Source organism: Lutra lutra, chromosome 8 (genome assembly GCF_902655055.1).
Source record: "Lutra lutra chromosome 8, mLutLut1.2, whole genome shotgun sequence".
In the NCBI taxonomy this organism is placed as follows: domain Eukaryota; kingdom Metazoa; phylum Chordata; class Mammalia; order Carnivora; family Mustelidae; genus Lutra; species Lutra lutra.
Genome location: NC_062285.1, coordinates 74,640,069 through 74,659,970, shown reverse-complemented (window position 1 = coordinate 74,659,970; position 19,902 = coordinate 74,640,069). Strand labels below are relative to the sequence as shown.

The window sequence follows — 19,902 nt, the reverse complement described above, 5'->3', positions numbered from 1 at the left end:
TTGATTTGGAAAGTTAGGTAATGCAGACCAGTAACATCATCTTCATGTTTATTATCAGCAAAGTTGCGAGAAACCGTTTTTTTTAAGTGGCTGTTAATATAAGGCATGGCTAATGTTCAAGTTTGAAAATATTCCAATTTCTAATTGACAGAAGAAGAACTGGCAACTCCTCCACTAGATGGCATCATTCTTCCAGGAGTGACGAGGCAGAGCATTCTGGACCTGGCACACAAGTGGGTGGGTGACTTTGACAGGAACAACTTCATAAGCGTGAAACAAAAATCAATCGAAATAAGCCGAGCTTCATGTCGAAATAATATTCTGTCGTTCCATCCAGTGTTATCTAATCTTTAAATCTGAACTTGAGCGGAAATAACTCTTCCAGATGGACTGTCTTGGCAACACCGCTAAATAAGTATTGTTTGTAGGAAGGGTGGAGAGAAAGCAGTTTGGCGAGTTATCCTAGTGAGGAAGTCTTCTAGTACTAATCTCACACTCTTTGCCAGGTGTCTCCTCCCAGCTCACCTGGTTTATACTCCACGTGCTACCATTTTGCCCGTCCTGAACTTCTCAAATCTGAGTGTGTTGTTTCTAGTCTGCAGTGATTTCTAGTTCTACCCTGCCTCTATTTATTCCAATGTAACCCTGCTAGTCAGAGAAATTAAAGAATTTTACTGACATATAAATGTTTACTAACATCACATTATTAGTTTGGCTGCCTTTTTTCTCCTTCCTTCCTGCCCCCTGTCCTCCCCAGTTCACATACATGCTTATTTTAAAGTCAAAACACTCAAGTAAATGTAGTTGTTTTCAGTAGAGCTTCTCATCCATGTGACACAGGCAAGCACGTTAAGCCATTTGGTATTGAAATGACATTTATAACATACTCAAGATGAATGTTGGAAGAGTTGGTTATCTGGCAAAGGTTCTTGGATGGAACTTTTGACCCATGTGTTGCAGTGGTCTCCAAGGGACATGAAAAGACTTTGAGCGCACTGTGGTCAAACAGTATTAATAGCACAAATGTTTAGAAACGCACGTTTATCTAGGAGAGGACTAGCATAGTTTCTCTGGAAAAGGCTTTGGAAGTAAAGGAAATGTGCTATAAATAATTCTACAAAACTCTGAAGTAGACAAGACCCAACTACCACATGCTGGCTGGCACATTGGGCATGACATTTGCAAACTGTTGGTGTAATTTCAAGCAGCTTGCCCTGTCCTAAATATGTTTGCAGTTGGAAAGATGCATTTTCGAAGCTCAGTAATTTTTGTTTTATTAAAGAAAAAAAAATCAACCACGTACAGAAGGTTTGATGACAAGCTGCAAGTGGAAATGCTTTCCCACACTAATGATTTGCTAGCTCAAAAAATAGGTCATTATGGAGGAAGTTTTTCCTTGACTCCTCAGCTGTAATTTATTTTAAAAGCTATTTGAAAACAGTGAGACATAAATGCCAAGAGGCATGTGGGGGGTTACCATTACTTGCCAGACAGGGGAAATTGTCCAAAGATAAGTAAGGGTGAGCAGAGTAAAAACAATTCTGTTTATTTACAAGAGATTTTTTTTCTTTTCCAGAACACAGAGCTCATCTTGTTTTCAGTTAACTTGGCTGATTTTCTGGAATTTATTTATTTATTTATTTACCTTTGAACGACATAATTGCAATTGCAGACTGAGATAAATTGAAACTTGCAAAAAGCCATATTTCTATTGCAGACATATTTTCCTACCCTTTCAAATCATACTTACAGCATGATACCTTCTTCTTCTAATGTTTTAAATCTTGCCAAGGGCTGTGATTTTCCTTTTTATCGTGGATCTGTAAGTCTTAAAAAATACTCTCATCTTATTAAAAAAGAAAGCAACAGAGAATTTTTTTTTAAATAAGATGAGACAGGCTTTGAACTTTAACCATTAACATAAAAGAATGAGAATGAAACAGATTGAAGAATGAGTATTAAACAGATCGTTTAAGCAGATAGCTTAAAAACATCAGATTGTTTTTTTCATTTCCTATCTTCAAGCAAATAAAAGTTCAAATGGTTCGGCAGAAGCTGATGAGGTTATACCAATAATTCAGTGATGAAATCTGACCTTAGGAGATACTAAAGACAGGAAGAGGATTTCTGCTATAAAGTCAACTGAATCAGCGAATTTAGGAAGAAAGGAAATATATAGTGTAATTTCTCAAAGTCCAAATATACTTTCTATGTTTTAAAATAATGAAATATTTCAGATAGTGAAACTCAGTTTATGTTTTTACTCCATGAAAGACCCAGTAGAGATAGGAGGAAATTTGGAGCCAGTCAGATTGGACCTGAGTTCAAGTTCAGTTTCTGCCATTTAAGTAACTGTGTGGGTTTAGAGATGTTATCTAGCCTCTCCTTGAACCTAAGTTTCCTCATCCATGAAATGGGGATGATAATACCCCCTCAAAAGTGAGAGAATTTAGCACAAAATGGGTGCTCAATAAATGGTAGCTGTAATTATTAATATTATATGATACATTCTTTTATGCTAAATAGGGTTCAAGACACTCTTAACATAGAGCGCACCCTAATTAGCTTTGGGTGTGCCTTATCTTGTGAGACTTCAGGCTTGACAACAAATAAAAGGCTAAGAAACCTGGCCTGTATTAGCATATACCATGTATTTTATAGTGATCGTCTTATTTTATTCTCTCTGATCATCTCATTTAGAAATGCTGTGACCTCAAGTAGGTAGCTCAACACCTCCGTGTGTTTACATGGTGGTGGTGCTCCCCTCAGCTTTCCCTCACAGGACAAGTCTCACATTTGAGTTTAGTCAGAATATAGTGTAGGAAGGTAGGTACCACTAGGGTTTTTTGTTTGTTTGTTTGTTATTTTTGCATACCTTTTCCTTGAAAATACTAATGTTTTTATTTTTTATATTCCAAACAGGGTGAATTTAAGGTGTCAGAGAGGTACCTCACCATGGATGACTTGACAACAGCCCTGGAGGGGAACCGGGTGAGGGAGATGTTTGGCTCTGGTACAGCCTGCGTTGTTTGCCCAGTTTCTGATATACTGTACAAGGGTGAGGTAAGACTATTTCTTCACCTCCTGTCATTTCCAAGCATTTGCTTATAATTTAATCCTTTAAATGTGTAAATGAAATGCTAGTTGGACCCAAGATGCAAAAGATTTTTTTTTTTTTAATATGACTTGGCAGTTTGTCCCAAGAAACCTGTATTACCAAATTACTTACTCTCATCTTTCCAGTGATCTTGTGTGCGCTCCAGTCTTGGGGGGAGTCAGCTTTGTCCTCAGACAAGTATCACATCTGCCTTATGTCAGTGTAGGGATTGGAGATGTGCCAGCAAGTTTCCACTCTTATTTCTTTGTAATAGCTCACTAAAAAAGTTCTACGGGTAGTTAGGTTTCAATTTCTGGCTTCCAAAAGGACTTCCAAACTACTGGAGTAGTAATGGCAAATAGCTATGGGAAATTCATTTGAATGATCAACTCCTACATTTATTATTATTATCATCTCTGCTGTTGTCATTCCTACTCAGACTATTTTATGAAAAATTTTCATTTGGCAAAGTTGGCACACATGATAAAATCCTCCAAAAGGAATTCATTCGTTTAGTTGGAAAAAATTTTCTCTTCCCAATAAATTTAGTCTGATTTAGTATGTGGTATTTCCATTCTTGGGGGGGATTGTGGGTTTTGGGGTTTGGGGATTTTTTTTGTTTTGGGTTTTTTTGCTTCCCCTTTATGACAAAGTTCCGATATTTTTTTTAATTTTTAAAAGATTTTATTTATTTGAGAGAGAGAGAGAACATAAGCAGGGTGAGGGGTAGAGATAGAAGCAGACTACCTACTGAGCAGGGAGCCTGATGTGGGGCTTAATCCCAGGACTCCAGGATCATGGCTGGAGTTGAAGGCAGACACTTAACTGACTGAGCCACCCAGGCACCCTGAGCTCGGATATTTAACATCATCGTCTTATAGCTTAAATGGATGTGGGTATTATTCTTAAGTGTGAATTGGCTTAAATTAATCATATTTAAAATAAATTAATAAATAAAAATAAATTTGGTTTTTAAATTTAGCATAATTATTTTTCCTTAAAAGAAAAGTGATTTTCTTTTCTGATTTTAATGGTAGCTGCATCATTGCTTGAAATTTTCAAACTTGATTGTGAGGAATGACTTTTGACATGATTCCATCTATAGATTAATCGTTTCAATGGAGAAGAATTATTATGTATCAATACTTACACTGATTATAAAGCTACTGTTTCACATTTTATTATGGTAGTATCTGGGTACATGCATCATTGGCCTGCTTTTTTAATAAACTAAAGTTGTCATTAAGTCAGATTTTTTTTTTAAGTCCAATTATTTCACCTCTAGAAATAAGAAGTTGATAAAGTTCAATGCATTTTTAATAGGTTTGTGTCCAAGGGCATTCATAGCTAACAGGTACATTTAATTATCCTGTTATCCCAAAAAGTATAAGAAGAAAAGTGACAGCATGGGCTCTGTATGTTAAAATCAGACTATCAAAAGCCTGTACGCCAGTAAGGGCAGGAATGGGCATGACTCAAATATAAATTAGGAGCATGAAATCTCTCAGCACCCAACATAACCATGCTGTCCAGCATTGTGGAGGTTGTGGCCCTTGGAGGTCTGACCTTGAACAGACATAGGTTTAGTCTTTTGTGAAGGCATAGACTTGCTTCAATTTATGTTCCCGCAATGATTTGCTTTAATTTGTGGCAAAATATTTTTGAGTTCTCATCCCCTGCCAGAAGGGTTAGGTGAGGAGGCCAATCATTCATCCTACAGGTTCTCAGAATCCTGAAAGGAATAGGATTCTTTGTCTCCCCACTATTTTCGGTTCCCCTAGTTTCTCTTTGGTTCCTCACATCAGCCTAAAGACTGGCATATAAACCAGTTGTGCCCTAAAATCCGTTGGTACACAAGAAACAACGTGTCATTGGCTAGTTTGTTTTTATTCTAATTCAGAATAAAAAAGAGTCTTTGGCATAAGGAGCTAGTCACATTATCATGGTGCCATTCCTTATCTCAGTGGATATTGGATACAGTAGAATTGCTGAGTGTCTTACTTACTGGCACTGTCCACATGGATATCCTCAAGTTATACTGCATGTGGTTTTTTTTTCGTAGACCATACACATCCCAACTATGGAGAATGGCCCAAAGCTTGCAAGTCGGATCTTGGACAAATTGACAGATATTCAGGTAAGGGCTTTCTCTTAAAATGTCATCTTATTTCAACCAGAGCTTAAAGCCAAATCATGTATCAGTGGGGAGAAGAGAGTAGCAAGCACTGCCATTTGGGGTTAACAAATTAAATTTGTAGAATTAAAGCACAGAAGAAAACAATCACCTGTGCTTCCAATGCTGAAATATAACCATTGTTAATTTTCGATGTCTCAACTTTCAGTATTTTGTGTTTATATACTTTTAGATGATTTTCCTGACAAAATAGGGTCATACATGATTTTGTCACCTGCTCTTTTTTTTCACCTAGTAAATCATTTGCTTTTTCATATCAATAAATTTCTCAATTCCTTGTATAAAATGTAATTGAATTCCACTATATGGATGTACCACAACTTTTAAAGAGGTATTATTATTGGACATTTATGCTGTTGACAGTTTTTAACTGTTATGAACAGTGCAGTCTTTGATCATTTCTTAGGATAAGTTCTTGAGATTTTAACTGTTGGGTCAAAGAGTGTGTGTGTGTGTGTGTGTATTTTTAATACTGTTAACCTTGTTCTGTTTATGTTTTTCTGAGCAACAGTTTACAGTAGTGTCTCATTAGATAGTTAAGCCTATTTCCAGGCAGGCATATCAAGTACCAGGTAGTGAATGCTAGGTCATATAAAAGAGACTTTTCTATAATTTGCAAACACCTTACAAGTTGTTGAAGGTTTCTCTTGAGCCCAGATATCATCACTGCCACTCACTGAACATAGCCAGGGGAAGCTGAGATTTATACTGAAATGTGAAATAAAGTTTGATAATTTGGGTGACAGTCGACAGTGCCAGGGCTTCAGCAAAAAAGTTGGTTGGCAAAGTAGCAGACCTCTCCAGAGTGAGGTCCTAGGATAGTGATAAAAATGGTATTTTTGGAAGACTTACTCAGCAACATTTATGCAAAATTAATAATATTAAAAGGTAAGAATGATTGTGGTTTTTGAGTTAATGAACTATCGCTCTTCCCCTCTTCCGTGAAGGCTATTAAAAGGAATCTTCCATAAATGAAATAAAGGAATTTCTTAATATTAGGAGACATATAATTTACTGAGTTGTTTTTTACTCTTGTATATAGAGATAATTTGGAAGGAATTAAGTACAAATTTAATGAAAAATACTTGGATGTTTTAGCTATCTTTTTTTTTTACAGTTATCTCAGTAAATCTGATGAAAGTAGTAAGCTATTAGTGTTTTCATCAAATAAAAAACATAAGTAGAACAATAAAGTTTATAATTGGCTAGACTACGGAAGCATTTATCCACAACAGAAGTTGAAAGACTTTTAAGAGGGGAGGTAGTATCGCTATGGTGATAAGAAAAGATTACTTTGGAAAATTTTCTGGAACAAGTTGTATATAAGGCAATGTTTCATTCTACTGAAGTTAATACACAAAACAAGAGATTTCAGAGTCACCTCTTAGAGATGATATGGGATACGAAAAGTTACTTAATTTGATTTGGTTTAAAGGATTATAAGAAAAGGAAAAGAAGTTGACTAGGATGAGGGGGAAATCAAGTTGTATTAAACTTGAATTGGAAGAAAGAGCTAAGTAGAGGTGTTTGATGGACGTAATCATGAAGCTTTGGCTAAGGCAGGCAAAAGTGGAAGTGTGTGTCATCCCCAGTGAGGTCATGACAAAATATATGCATCCAACCCCTAAAGTATAAGGAAGAGAGAAGCCCAAAGACATATTTTGGGGGCAAGATGACAAGCCATTACAAAAGTTCTCAGAGGATTTTTAAAGTAAGATTAGGACTGAAATGAATGCTCTAATTCATTCAGTAAATATATGTGTGGAGCAAACATTATGCAAGAGGCTGTTGTAGGTACTGGTGATGTAATAGTGATAAAAGGGATAAAAAAAATTAGAGATGTCTAAGCTATAGAAAGACAAAATAAATATTCAGCTTAAATGAGAAACCACATGAATATGTTTAAAAATAAAAGATATATATGAAGTATATGAAGGAGAGAATGAGAAGAAATAACATTTTCCTCTTACCTATATATATTCTCTATAATACCTGTGGCTAAGAAGAAATTAATAGGGGCACCTGCATGGCTCAGTCTTTAAGCATCTGCCTTCAGCTCAGGTCATGATCCCGGGGTCCTAAGATCGAGCCCCGCATCAGGCTCCTAGATCAGTGAGAAGCCTGCTTCTCCCTCTCCCACTCCCTCTCCCCTGGTTTATGTTCCCTCTCTCACTGTTTCTCTCTCTGTCGAATAAATAAATAAAATCTTAAAGAAGAAATTAATAATTTCTCTTTTTATCCTAGGTAGTAAAGTATAATGGTAATAACACTGAAAATTAATGATACACTCAGAGCTCCTTAGGAACAAGGAAAGAAAGGGATAGTCACAGGATACATGAAGTAATACAATGATTCTAAATTAAACCACAAACCAGAAGGACCAACTCTCCTCCAAATTGTTATGTATACTACAAAGGACCATCCATTCAGAACCTAAGACCACATCCTTTTTCAATTATTTTATGCCTGTGAGCATGGAACCTAAAGTTTCAAAAGTATCCTCTTATAAGATGGCAAATTGGTGCTGTCAACGAAGCTACGGGTATCTGTTTCTCTCCAAGAAAAATAAGTGATTATTGAGGAGAAAAGCATAGAATTGCATCATGTTTTACTTTTGATCTCTTTGACATTACATGGAAACGTGGCCATTTCCTACAAAGTGCTCTGGTAAATTGAAGAAGAGGAGAAAAACAACAACCAAAAACCCTCAAGATTCTTGCCACTGTGACCTGGGGGGGAAATTCTTCTTAACCACAGATTTGCTTTTCATTTAACTTGTGTATTTCTGTATCTGAGTAAGAACCTCTGAGGTTAAGCATTCATTGCATTTGGCTAATTTTCCATATAATTCCATGGGTTTTAGATTGCCCTACAAATACCTCTTGTGAGAGGAGCATTTCAAATGACAGTCTCTTTTTTTCTTTTTTTTAAGCAACAAACAAAAACACTTTTGTGTTACTTACTTTTTTAATCTTAAAATCTATATATTTTTTTAATTTTTAATTTTTTTTCAGTGTTCCAAGATTCATTGTTTATGCACCACACCCAGTGCTCCATGCAATATGTTCTCTCCTTTATACCTACCATCAGGCCCTCCCAACTCCCCGCTCCAAAACCCTCAGTTTGTTTCTCAGTGTTCACAGTCTCTCATGGTTTGTCTCATGGTACTTAACCAGACTTAAACTTGGAGAACATGAGCCATATTGCCAATATTTCTTTTCTCTCCCATGCCTCTTGGCTAGTCTGATTTCTCACCATCATATTCACCTATGTGCCTGACATTTGGGGTCTTCTCTCTTCTCCAATATGCTCTGCTCTCTGCTGCTTCTTCCCGCCTTCCTCTACCTTCTACAATCTGCCCACTTGAGAAGTTATTGGTTGTTCTTCAAGACACATCTCCTTGAGGAACCTTTAAAATCTCTTTTGAACAACATCCCTCTCCCCCAGTACAAACACCTATTCATCCATTCAAATGTTACTTCTTCCTCCAGCTTCCATAGCACCTGGAATGATCACATATGGCCTTTAAATTATATTTAACTAGTCACACACTTGTCTTTGTTCCAGGTTGTTTCAATGTAAGCACTGTTTTATTTCCTTCTCGTAACCCCGATATTCAGTGCAGGGCCTGGGCTACAGTATGGACTCAGGGATGCTTCAGGCATCGATGAATAAAGGAATGAACAAGTGAGAGATATACCAGACAAATACTGAAGAACAGAAATGTGTTGCTCTTGTATGTTAACACATTCTGAGGAGAGGTGGGAGGAAGGTCTTGATTGATGTTGAATTACTTTTTTTTTTTTTTAAGATTTTATGTATTTATTTGACAGAGAGAGAGAGAGAGAGAGATCAAGTAGGCAGGCAGGCAGAGAGAGAGGAAGCAGGCTCCCTGCTGAGCAGACAGCCCGATGGGGGGCTTGATCCCAGGACCCTGAGATCATGACCTGAACCGAAGTCAGAGGCCTAACCCACTGAGTCACCCAGGTTCCCCTCGAATTACTTTTTCAAGCAAACTTTCAGAGGCCCTGATTTTAGATTTTTTTTTTTTAAGTGAAATACACATACCAAGACCGCTATCAGGATCAGACAAAAGCTGGATGCTGGGTCTTAGGTATCAGGACGGTGTGTTCGCGTAACTACCAGTGCTGCTCTTGAGGGTTTAGGAGGTGGGGAGTAGTGATTGCAAAGACTTGAGAGGTGAAGTCCTAAGTAGGTTAGGAAGAGGAAAGCCCAGTGAGTTAGGAACAGGCTCTGTATTGATCGGAGGCCACCAGATGGAACTTCTTTCAAAAATCTGTTTTCCCCACTAGCGGCTACAGCTTTGTGGAATAAGTGACCAGTAGTGGTCTTGCATTTTTCTTGTTTTCAGTGGAACAGCGTGATAGTTTTTAGTTCCATCCCCATCACTTGCCCTTGCTGATGTCCTGAGTTGTCCTCCTCTTTGTGTGCAGACTAAGCGAACAGGGCCAGATTGCCTTGATGACTCATCCCTTGACCAGCTTCCCAGCCCCTCCTTGTTCCCGAATACACACTTCTCCATGTTCCAGGATTACAGAGCTTTGCAGGCCACTGAACAGGATTTAGAACAAGAATAGCAAATTGTTACCTGGGGGGTAGCCCCCATTATATTTTCATTGGCATCGCAGAGAGTAAATGCATGACACCTAGATCGCCCTTTCAAGTTCCTCAGAACTTTCTGCTGAAGGTAAAAGGCATTTTAGCAAAGGCCATGTACAATTATTTGCCATATGTACGTTGAATGGGAAGGAACGAATGTGTTGTTAGTTGTGTTTTGGTATAGTGTTCTTCCTGGAATTCATGAAAGGTGAAATTTCTGCACATCACATAGTTAGGCTCAGAGTGTCACCCCCCAGGCTCAGTCTGATTCGCCATGTTGCTTTAACTTCATCTTGGATTCCAGTGAACAAAGTCAAGTCAGTGTGACTTAGAGTAGACCTGCCCAATGTTCGAGGTGTGGGCCTGTACTGTGGTTTTATAATCACCCTGACGATGCAATAAGGACAACCTCGCCCAGGCAGGCATGTGTTCTTTCCCCCGCTCTGGACACCTACTTCTGAGAAAAGAAGATAATTTCTATTTATTTTTTTTTAAGATTTATTTATTTATTTGACAGAGAGAGATCACAAGCAGGCAGAGAGGCAGGCAGAGAGAGAGGGGGAAGCAGGCTCCCTGCTGAGCAGAGAGTCCGACGCGGGGCTTGATCCCAGGACCCTGAGATCATGACCTGAGCTGAAGGCAGAGGCTTAACCCACTGAGCCACCCAGGCGCCCCAAGATAATTTCTATTTCTACTAAAATTTGTCTCCTCTGCTTTTGACTTATTTTGCCTTCAAAAATTAAATTGAATAATTTATCATCCAAATGAAAAGTTTGATTGCTAACTGCCTAGGTGTAGATATTACAAATGACCTGTATTATCACCTCTCTTGGATGCATCTCAGAATGCTGTAATTTACATAAAAGCATAAATTACAGGAGGCAAGGGGTAAATCTTAATATGATTATGTAGGTTCTTGGAGTGATATGACCTATGACTCATTGTAATCAAAATTGATTTTTGACTGTTTATAAAACTAAAACAACTAATTGGAAGCAAGTTTACTTTAACTGATGAGATTCAAGATGAAATTATGGTGGGCATGAATCACGGTAATACAGATCTGCTAAAGTGTCAATATGATGACACTCAATTGTTATTAACGGCGTAAGTGTCTAATGTATTAATAGGAATCCAAGTACAAGAAATAAAACATATTTTGATCCTAGCTTAAATCATGTTGGCACCATTTATCAATCAAGCAGAATTTGGGAATGTTTTATCCAGCATTCATCATGAATCAGCAGTTCATAGTGGGAAGCCACACTCTTTAAGCAACTCTTTCTCATAGGGATTCAGCAAGTCACTTAGAGTCATTGGGCTTCCTTCATTCTTCTTTTTCTGTAAACCAGAAGGTTGTAAGTAGACCCACTCTTGGCTTCCAAGATTTTTACTGACAAATTCTGCTCTTTGAGGTCTCTAAAGGTCTTCAAGAGGAGCATAGCACATAGAGTGTGTAACATAGAAGAAATAGCATCAAACAGAGGCAAGAGCCCTGGGCTTATGATTTAGAGTTTTCTAGAGCCATTTTAATGTCCTTATATGTAAAATGAGAACGTTGGCTTAAAAAGTTCATTGCTCTTCACACTTTATATTTTTTTAAGACTTTATTTTTATTTATTTATTTGTGAGAGAGGGAGAGAGAGAGGATAGTGTGAGTGGGGGACGAGCAGAGGGAGAGGGACACACAGACTCGTGCACTGAGCACAGAGCTACGCAGGGCTCAGTCCCACAACCCTGAGATTGTGACCTAAGCTGAAATCAAGAGTCAGACCCTTAACTGACTGAACCACCCGGTACCCCCACACTTGATTTTTAAGCAGCAGGATTTTCTACAAAAGAAATCTTTCCTGGAATCCCAATATACAAAGCCAATCAAAGTGGAATTGTTCTGAAGTAAAAATCCAGAGCCCTGCTTATTTGACTCATCCCCTGAATTTTATTTATTTATTTATTTTTTTTAAGTTTCACTTTTGAGTGATCTCTACAACCAGCATGAGGCTTAAGACCCCAAGATCAAGAATCACATGCTCTACAGACTGAGCCAGGTGCCCCAAATCCCCTACACTTTAGAGGATCGTTAAAGTTCTTCCCAATTCAGAACTTCAAATGTTTTGTATGAATTTCAACTGAAGTTATATTAGGACTGAAAGGCCAGTTCATGTGAAAAGGGGACATCATGTGAGTGATTTAGGCAAGCACGTGGTGGCAGACATACTAGACAGAGTAGGCATGCTACTCTGGGTGGTAGGGGAGAGATGCTCCAAGTCCGTCTCCACACACGTGGCTGTGTGAACATGTGGCGGGAATTCCAGAGAGTAGCCAAGAACACATAATTTGGTGTGAGAGAGACCTTTGGCTCGAGTCCGGTCTCTACCATTTACTATTTGCCTGAGTAGGTTTTTTAATCTCCCTCATACAGTTTTCTTATCCATAAAATGAGATTGATAGTGGCACCTACTCTCTGCACTTGCCATGAGCATAAATTTAGTATTAAGTCTATAAAGCTCTTGGCACCATTGCCTTTCCAGGCAGTACTTGCTCAAAGAGTGAGAGTTCATTTACACGCAGGGATGTTGAAATGAATGAATGAAGGAAAGAACAAATGAATCAAAACTAGCTTTCTACTTCTGACATTTGGAATATCTTCATTTTAATTCAGTTTTAAGTATATGAAAATTCAGGTTTGCGAAAGCGAATCACTTGCTAATGCAAAAAATCAAATTCTGATTGCAATGTAGTTCCATAACTTTTGAAGGAATCAGAAAAATTGGGATGCTAACATAACACAAACAACTTTAATTTAGAGAACAGAGCTGCTGTTCAGAGCCACAGGACTTGTCCAAATAATATTTTTCTCCGTGAACACAAAACACTCTTGAGAAAGGGGCTTTTAGAGCAGTGATTCTCAATCTTAGCATCAGAATCACCTGGAAGTGTTGGCTGAAGCCTGGTTGCTGGAACCCACCCCCAGACTTTTCTGAGTCAGTGAAGTCTGAGCTTGGGTTTGAGAATTTGCATTTGAAACAAGTTTCCTGGTGATACTGATGCTCCTGGTCTGGGGGATACACTTGGAGCATCACTTCTTCAGAGTAAAGAGGACAGTAATTAAATTTAACTCAGTTACTTTATTTGGACAGCAGAAGCTAAATATGGAATGGCAATAAAAAGACATTGCTTCAAGACCAATACCAGCTATAAGTTCTGAGTTTAACCATAATTTAAAAATTTGTGATTCTTTCCACATATTTGATGCTTTCTCTCTAATCCTATTTTTAATATGAATATGCTTTTAATGTTCAAAACAGGAGCATACCTGTTGTACAATGTTGGTGGTATTAATGAGTTTACAAGCGATTTCTGCACTGTTAGCTTTTGCACTTAAACATGTTTTCTTGCTTTTTTGTTATAGTACGGAAGAGAAGAGAGCGACTGGACAATCGTAGTGTCCTGAATGGAAAATACAGGATATCATCTGTGTGCTGTTGAGACAGACTGTTGCAACTGAATTACGGCAGATTTCTTTAGTTACCTGTTTTTAGTTGTGCATAGTGTAGTTTGTATTGTCGGTGTTACCTGGGTGATTGTTTCCTCATGCTAGAGAAGACGAATTGCAATCAAGAGCTATTTTGTAAACTTGGTAGCAGAAGCTTACTTTACCTTCTCTTGGAAAGATGATCATGTAAGCCATATAGCATAGAATTTTCCTCAATAATCGTAGTGCCTCCCTTAATACTTTACTCAGATACACAGGTATTTGTTTATTCCTTAGCATAAGTTACATTTTCCTCAACCAAATGAGTTTGTGTTTGAAAACTGATCTGAGTAAATTTCATGGGTAACATTTCCTATGATGTATCTTCATCTTCAGAAAATGGTTCGGTTGTGTTTTGTTTTGTTTTTCATAATTAAGACTTTGAAAAACTGGTTCTCTGCCCTCCACATTTTTTTTGCAGCCCCCCCCAATGTCCGTCTCAAGGTAAATCTCTCCCCTTCTTCCTGATGTTGTCACAGTCTGCTCCAAGTTCTCCTTGTGCAGCGGCAAGACCTGTGCACATTTCCACCATTGCCCTTTCTGCAGTGTGTTATAATTGGCTGTTTGTCAGGCTCCAGTACAGGACAGAGGGTCTTGTGTCTGAGAGATCTTTGTGGTCCCCTGCCTGGCACATAATAGATACTCATTAAATAATGAATAACATTTAGCTTCTATAGAAGTGTACCACCTTTGTTTCTATATTATGAAACCTCTTTATTAGAATTCATGGTTGATTCTGACATTGTGCACACGTACCTCATATTTTCTTTATTTTCCAGGGACTTCTAAATCATTAGAGATACTCAAAGACATAGCTTGTTGGAGGGCTTATTTCGTATTTGAAAACTGTCTTGAAATTGAAATAACAGCTCCAGCGAGGTCTTGCTATCATACCAACCAAATGGAAATGACATTTGTTAGGTGTTAAGTACAAAATAAATCCTCCTCTCTAGCTTTTCGGTAGAAAGCAAAGAGGTATACTTTGCTTTTTTAGGTGTTCATTTCTGTTGAATGGGGATTGGATGATCACGTGATTAGGGTGCAGGGAGAGCAATTCTAGATGTTATTTTCCTCATTTAGGAGTTGTGAGTTAGAATTGATTCCTGGTTTATCTAGGGGAAAGTCAGATCTAGCTAGAAAACATTTACCCTTGGAAGGTCAACTCTCAGACATTATATTTTGGTTTCCCTCAGTTCCAATAACTTTCATCTTGCTGATCATATTTCATTCTCTTTTCAGAGGAAGGGGAAAAAAAACATTCTAAAAGTTTGATGTGTTAGAAAAATTTCCTTAAGGCATTTAGCAGCACATAGCAAATGGGGCTTTGATTCTTTTCCAAGACTTTTGGCCATAGGGTCCTTTTAGATAGGAATGGTAAAATGAAAATTAGGAAAGTATAAGATAAAAAGGGATAGTAAAAATATCTTTTGGGGGCTTTTAATTGGCAAACTGAAATCTTGGAAGAGTCTGTTCTTTTCGGGCCTCAAGTACTTTAACTGTCCTCTACACACATTCACCAAATTCTAAGGGTATGCACTTGCCTTGGCTAAATCCTGTGACCTCGTTTTTAACTGAGTAGTCCAGAAAAGACTTAAAGGTAATTCTAACCTGTCAAGTAGCACTTAATAACTAGATTCACATTTCTATGACAAACGGAAATCATTTGTTTGCCATAAATACATTTTATACTTTGCATCTCTAAATTTAGTATGGCAACACATGTCCGTCGTAGAAGTTAGAGAACAATATGTCTTGACATTATGTCTCTATAATTTCTTTCATCAAACCTTAAGAGCATTTTAAGCCCTTTCTACCAGATGGAGTGAAAACGAAGGATATACATTTTAAAACTGGAGGTCTCCTAAAACAGAGAACACAATCTGCCATTCTCTTTTAAGTAATAAGACAGAAAATTGACCTTGACACTAACTTGTTAAATAGATTTAAAAGGAACATCTGCACATCTTTTTTCCTTGTGCACTATTTGTTTAATTACAGTGGATTAATACAGCAAGAGTGACACATTATAACTAGGCAATTATCCATTCTTCAAGACTTAGTTATCCTAACACTAATTGATCATTTATGGCGTAAGATAGTCTAGCATTAGGAACATGTGAGGCTAATCTGCTCAAAAAGATCAACAAATTAATATTGTTGCTGATATTTGCATAATTGGCTGCAATTATTTAATGTTTAATTGGGTTGATCAAATGAGATTCAACAATTCACATGTGCATGAATATAAACAGAACTGGTGGCACTTAGAATGATAATGATTAACTTATTTTGCATGTTCTCTTCCTCCCACTTTTTTTTTTTTTTCAGTTTTTACATTTCAGACCAAGTTTGTCAGCTTTTTCCTAAACACATGGGTAGAAACCAGGATTTTAAAATGAAGTGTTCAGACATAAACAAAACTTGGGCATTTCCTAAAGAGACTTGCTGTTAGAAATGTTCTTGGTTACAGTGATTTATTAAGGATTCCATTCATGACGCACCCAAAGAACCAGCCACTGCAAGGGTATGCAGCTCACTCTCTGGGACCTGCAACCAGCAGGAATGAATACACTAATCCCTGTTTTTACCTTTGCTTTCAAAAACGCAAAGGAAGGAAAAAAGGGAAAGAAATAAGAGAAAACTTGTTAGGTAATCATGGGTTTTGTTTTGTTTGGTAAACACCCTCTATTTTTTTCTTGAAATATTACCATTTAAAAAAAAAAAAAAAGGTCACCCACTGTGGCAGCACGATAGGTAACACCACCTACATGACATGCAGAGTCAACGCTCCCAGAGTTAGGAGAAGCCTACGTTAGATGCCATAAATTATCTTCTTCATTGTATCCATTTTTTTTGCTTGACGTGATTGTACCTAAACAAGGGGTCTCGCTTTCCTCACATCAGCACTCTTGAACGCTTGAGGCGATTAGTGGGTGTATTTTGGTCGGAAGAATGGTAGGAGCCTCTTCATTAAGGTGGTAGGATCAGCTCCCTCCACTTTAGGGGAGATGTGCTATAAAATCAACCGCCAGAACAAGTTTATGCTCCCCATTCCCACTCAGCGCTCAGTCACTGTGTTCTTTTTCCTTACAAAATTCCTGTTTGAAAGTATATGTTCAGTTTACCATTATGATTGGGAAAATGACAATGCTTGTCCACTTTATCTTTTCTAAAACATTTAGGGCAATCAGGATTCATTAGAGGGACTAAAGCGAAGGGCTTTAGAGAAACATTGTAAGCATCCCCTATTTCATGTTCTGATGCTATTAGAGGGACTAAAGTGAAGGGCTTTAGAGAAACATTGTAAGCATCCCCTATTTCATGTTCTGATGCTAAATGTGATCAAACAATTCTTTGTAATGTGGATTTTTTCTTTTGTGGCTATGCGGAAGCTTAAGTTGTAAATAGTAATGCTCACAAATAGTTTTAGTGGACACTTTATAACAGCTGTCACTTTGTTTTACCACAACTAGAATTTGTTCACCTGTTTTCCAGATATCTCCCCCCAAAGGAGACAAAGAGTACCAGCTATTTGATAAGCATTACTTATGACAAACATCATAAACATTATAGTTCATTTGGTCAATTAATTAGATAAATGTTGTGTACCCACAAAGTTGAATCTAACGTAACTAGCAATAGGGATTAGGAAGTTAGTTTTAGAAAATAAATAGTACATAAACATTGTATTCATGGAGTTGATACTCTACTACTTAAGCAAATTTTTAGATAAAAAAAAGAAATATTTAATGCAGTTAGATAGTAAGGAGATAACAGAACACATCTCTCATCAAGAAATCACAATGAACATTTTCATCTCATTTTTTTAAAGGAAATTTGCCCCTATTTTCATTCCTTCCTTCCTTCTAGTGTGAAACTGCTCAGTAGGGTTAGTATTTAGAGGTTATTAGCCACTGTCTACATGGTGTGGATTCCCTCTTGGTTTACTGCTTACTGCCAATCTACCTGGTGCCTTTGTTAACTACTTTCCTTGGAGCAGTGTTAACTTAACATAGTTCATCTAACAAAAGATCACCTTAACTTAGAGCATCCTTTCTTGTCTTAAACTCAAAGTCTGGTATTACTGAAATAAAATATTCCTAGGATGTGTTTTTCTGGAAAATATCTATAATGAATCAAACTGTTTAGAGTGTTAGCTTGAAAATGATGGATCCAGCTACTCAGAAAAATCACAGGTGGAAGAGTAATATAACAACGATTTTTCATGGTTTGAGGTTTCAAAAGAAAGACCATTTAAGGTATTGCAATGAGATTATTGTATTCGTCATTGCCAAAACACCCTTGAAGAAATTCAAAGGTAGAAGAAAGTGATTTTTCTCTTCCGCATACATACTCTATGACAAGACTTCTCAGATATTAATTTGGGGAGGCTTGATTTTAAAAAGTCAACAAGATATAATAGCATTTGTGGGTAAATAATTCCCTGGGATTAGATATAAGTAAATATATTTGGGTTAGTAAATGGTAAAGGCATGAAATTCAGTATTAGAAATGAACCAGTCTTTAAAATCTGGTGAGCAAAATGACAGAAGTCTTAAGCAATCGTATTCTGTCTGGAGCTATATTTTTCCTACCACCATAGACCTTGTTAATAAGGCCTGAAACTTGGGTTGCACAATGTCCAGTTTCCAGAATCCACTGTTGGGACGGTGAGAATTGACAATAAGCTGTGGTATGAGAATGAATTGAAATACGGTTTCATTGATGGATTTCTCTGCACATCCATTTCACAATGGCTAGGTTGCCTGTTACTAAATTATGGGGAAACTTTTAATTAGAGATGTCAGAAGAAGAACTCAAGGTAGAGGAAGGAATGCGGGGGGGGGATCAAATTTGCTTCTGTGTTGTCCAGAGAATCTTTTCCTCATTCTGCCAGCCATAGGCACCTTCAGCTTTCAACATAGGTGCCAAATACAAATAGTGCCAATGAGGAAGGGGCTAAATAGAGTGGCCAGTTCCTCAGACACTAGAATTAGGCCTTGATCTTGAGGTAATAATCTGATGGTCTTGTTACATGGAAACCACTTCACTACAAATTTAGCTAAGACTTTATTGTATAATTGCAACCGTCTGTAAGCTCTATTGTGTCATTTCTTCAACAATTTAAGATTTGTGAAGCTTCTTGAGGCTGAAAAAATAAGCACAAGGAGTGGATTGTGCCTTTTGCCCTGCCCCCCTCCCCTCCCCCCCCCTTAAAAATACAATTTACCACCATCCCATTTTCCTTGGTGAAGGTTAAGTGATTTGGAAATCAGTTGAATATTGACATTTAGTTTTAAATTAAAATCATGTTGCAGTTTCCCTAAGTTGATTTCGCAGTGGTCATTAAAGTCATTCTCAGGGTTAACGCAGGAATGCAAGTATCTGCCTCAATTTTTACTTCATTGATAACATTTTGAAGAGTGCAGGAATTCTCTCAACTGTATGGCTGTGTAAGTAGATTTTGAATGAACTCTTACGAATAAGCTAGCTAATCTGGATGTATCTATAAATTCTGCAGATGTTTCCCTGGTGACCTCTGAGAATGAATGATGGTTCTGTAGTGGACTCAAGTAGCTAATAAACAGAGCCTAACCCACTGTTGTGAAGAATTTGCACTTGCTTGATAGTGGTGGCTGAGAGAAAATAAGTAGTTTGAGGAAGTAGTTTTTAAATCAGATTTTACTGATAGAAACAGGAGTGTATCAGCTTAACTATGGAATTTTTAGAATGTGTTGTCGTGCGTCTAAATCTAATTGCAATGAAAACGCCCAGCCTTTCAGTCTCTCGAATTTCTCTAGTTGTGTAGTAATTCTTGAAATCCTCTTTAAGGAAAATCAAGGAGAACGCTTTGTAAAGAAGGCTTGGCCTTCTGGAAGAGCTGTTTACAGGTTATGTGAAAGGACTTAAACTCATTGAAAGTGTAGTGGAAATGTGGAGAACAATGTGGGTAAAGGAAACTACCTCACTCTTTGAAGGTTTTGTAGAAGCACAATTAAACCTCCTAAAATGGCTTTGTCACATATGAACCATCTGGTGTGAAAGAGCTCTATATTTGTAGTGTCTAAAGGACCTGGGATAATTGTATTTTGCTGGCAATAGACACATTCTTTATTGTTTGCAGATTCCTCATCAAATCTTTAATTACACACTTGTTTCTGCCATCAATAAAACAACTTAAAAGAATCCTGTTTGTGTAGTCTCTTGAAATCAGCATTTGTTGGATGCATGAAACATAGCGCTTAATTACCATTTCCGTGATGTTCCAAGGCTTTTGGTCATGGGATGTAAATGTAGTGTATTTTTAAACCAAAATGGCATTGAGAGTGGGAGAAGAATTGAGCACACCAGAAAGTCCCAAAACCATACACCTGGAGAGAATTTAAATAGATCTGTTTTCAAATATCTGGATAGAAATACAATGGGCTTTTAAGAATTGTCCCTTCCTCTGAGTAT

At 37.5% G+C, this 19,902-nt stretch overlaps 1 protein-coding gene across 3 annotated transcripts in view; it reads left to right on the top strand.

Moving 5' to 3' along the window:
* BCAT1 (branched chain amino acid transaminase 1) overlaps nucleotides 1–19,632 on the top strand; it is a 110,647-nt gene extending 91,015 nt beyond the window's left edge. For all 3 annotated transcript variants that reach the window (XM_047740001.1, XM_047739999.1, XM_047740000.1), the window contains 4 exons: nucleotides 152–237; nucleotides 2,923–3,063; nucleotides 5,160–5,234; nucleotides 13,324–19,632. In XM_047740001.1, coding sequence (XP_047595957.1) covers nucleotides 152–237; nucleotides 2,923–3,063; nucleotides 5,160–5,234; nucleotides 13,324–13,365 — 344 coding nt within the window. In that variant the 3' untranslated portion in view covers nucleotides 13,366–19,632. The remainder of the gene's footprint in view (nucleotides 1–151; nucleotides 238–2,922; nucleotides 3,064–5,159; nucleotides 5,235–13,323) is intronic.
* Nucleotides 19,633–19,902: the final 270 nt, after the last annotated feature.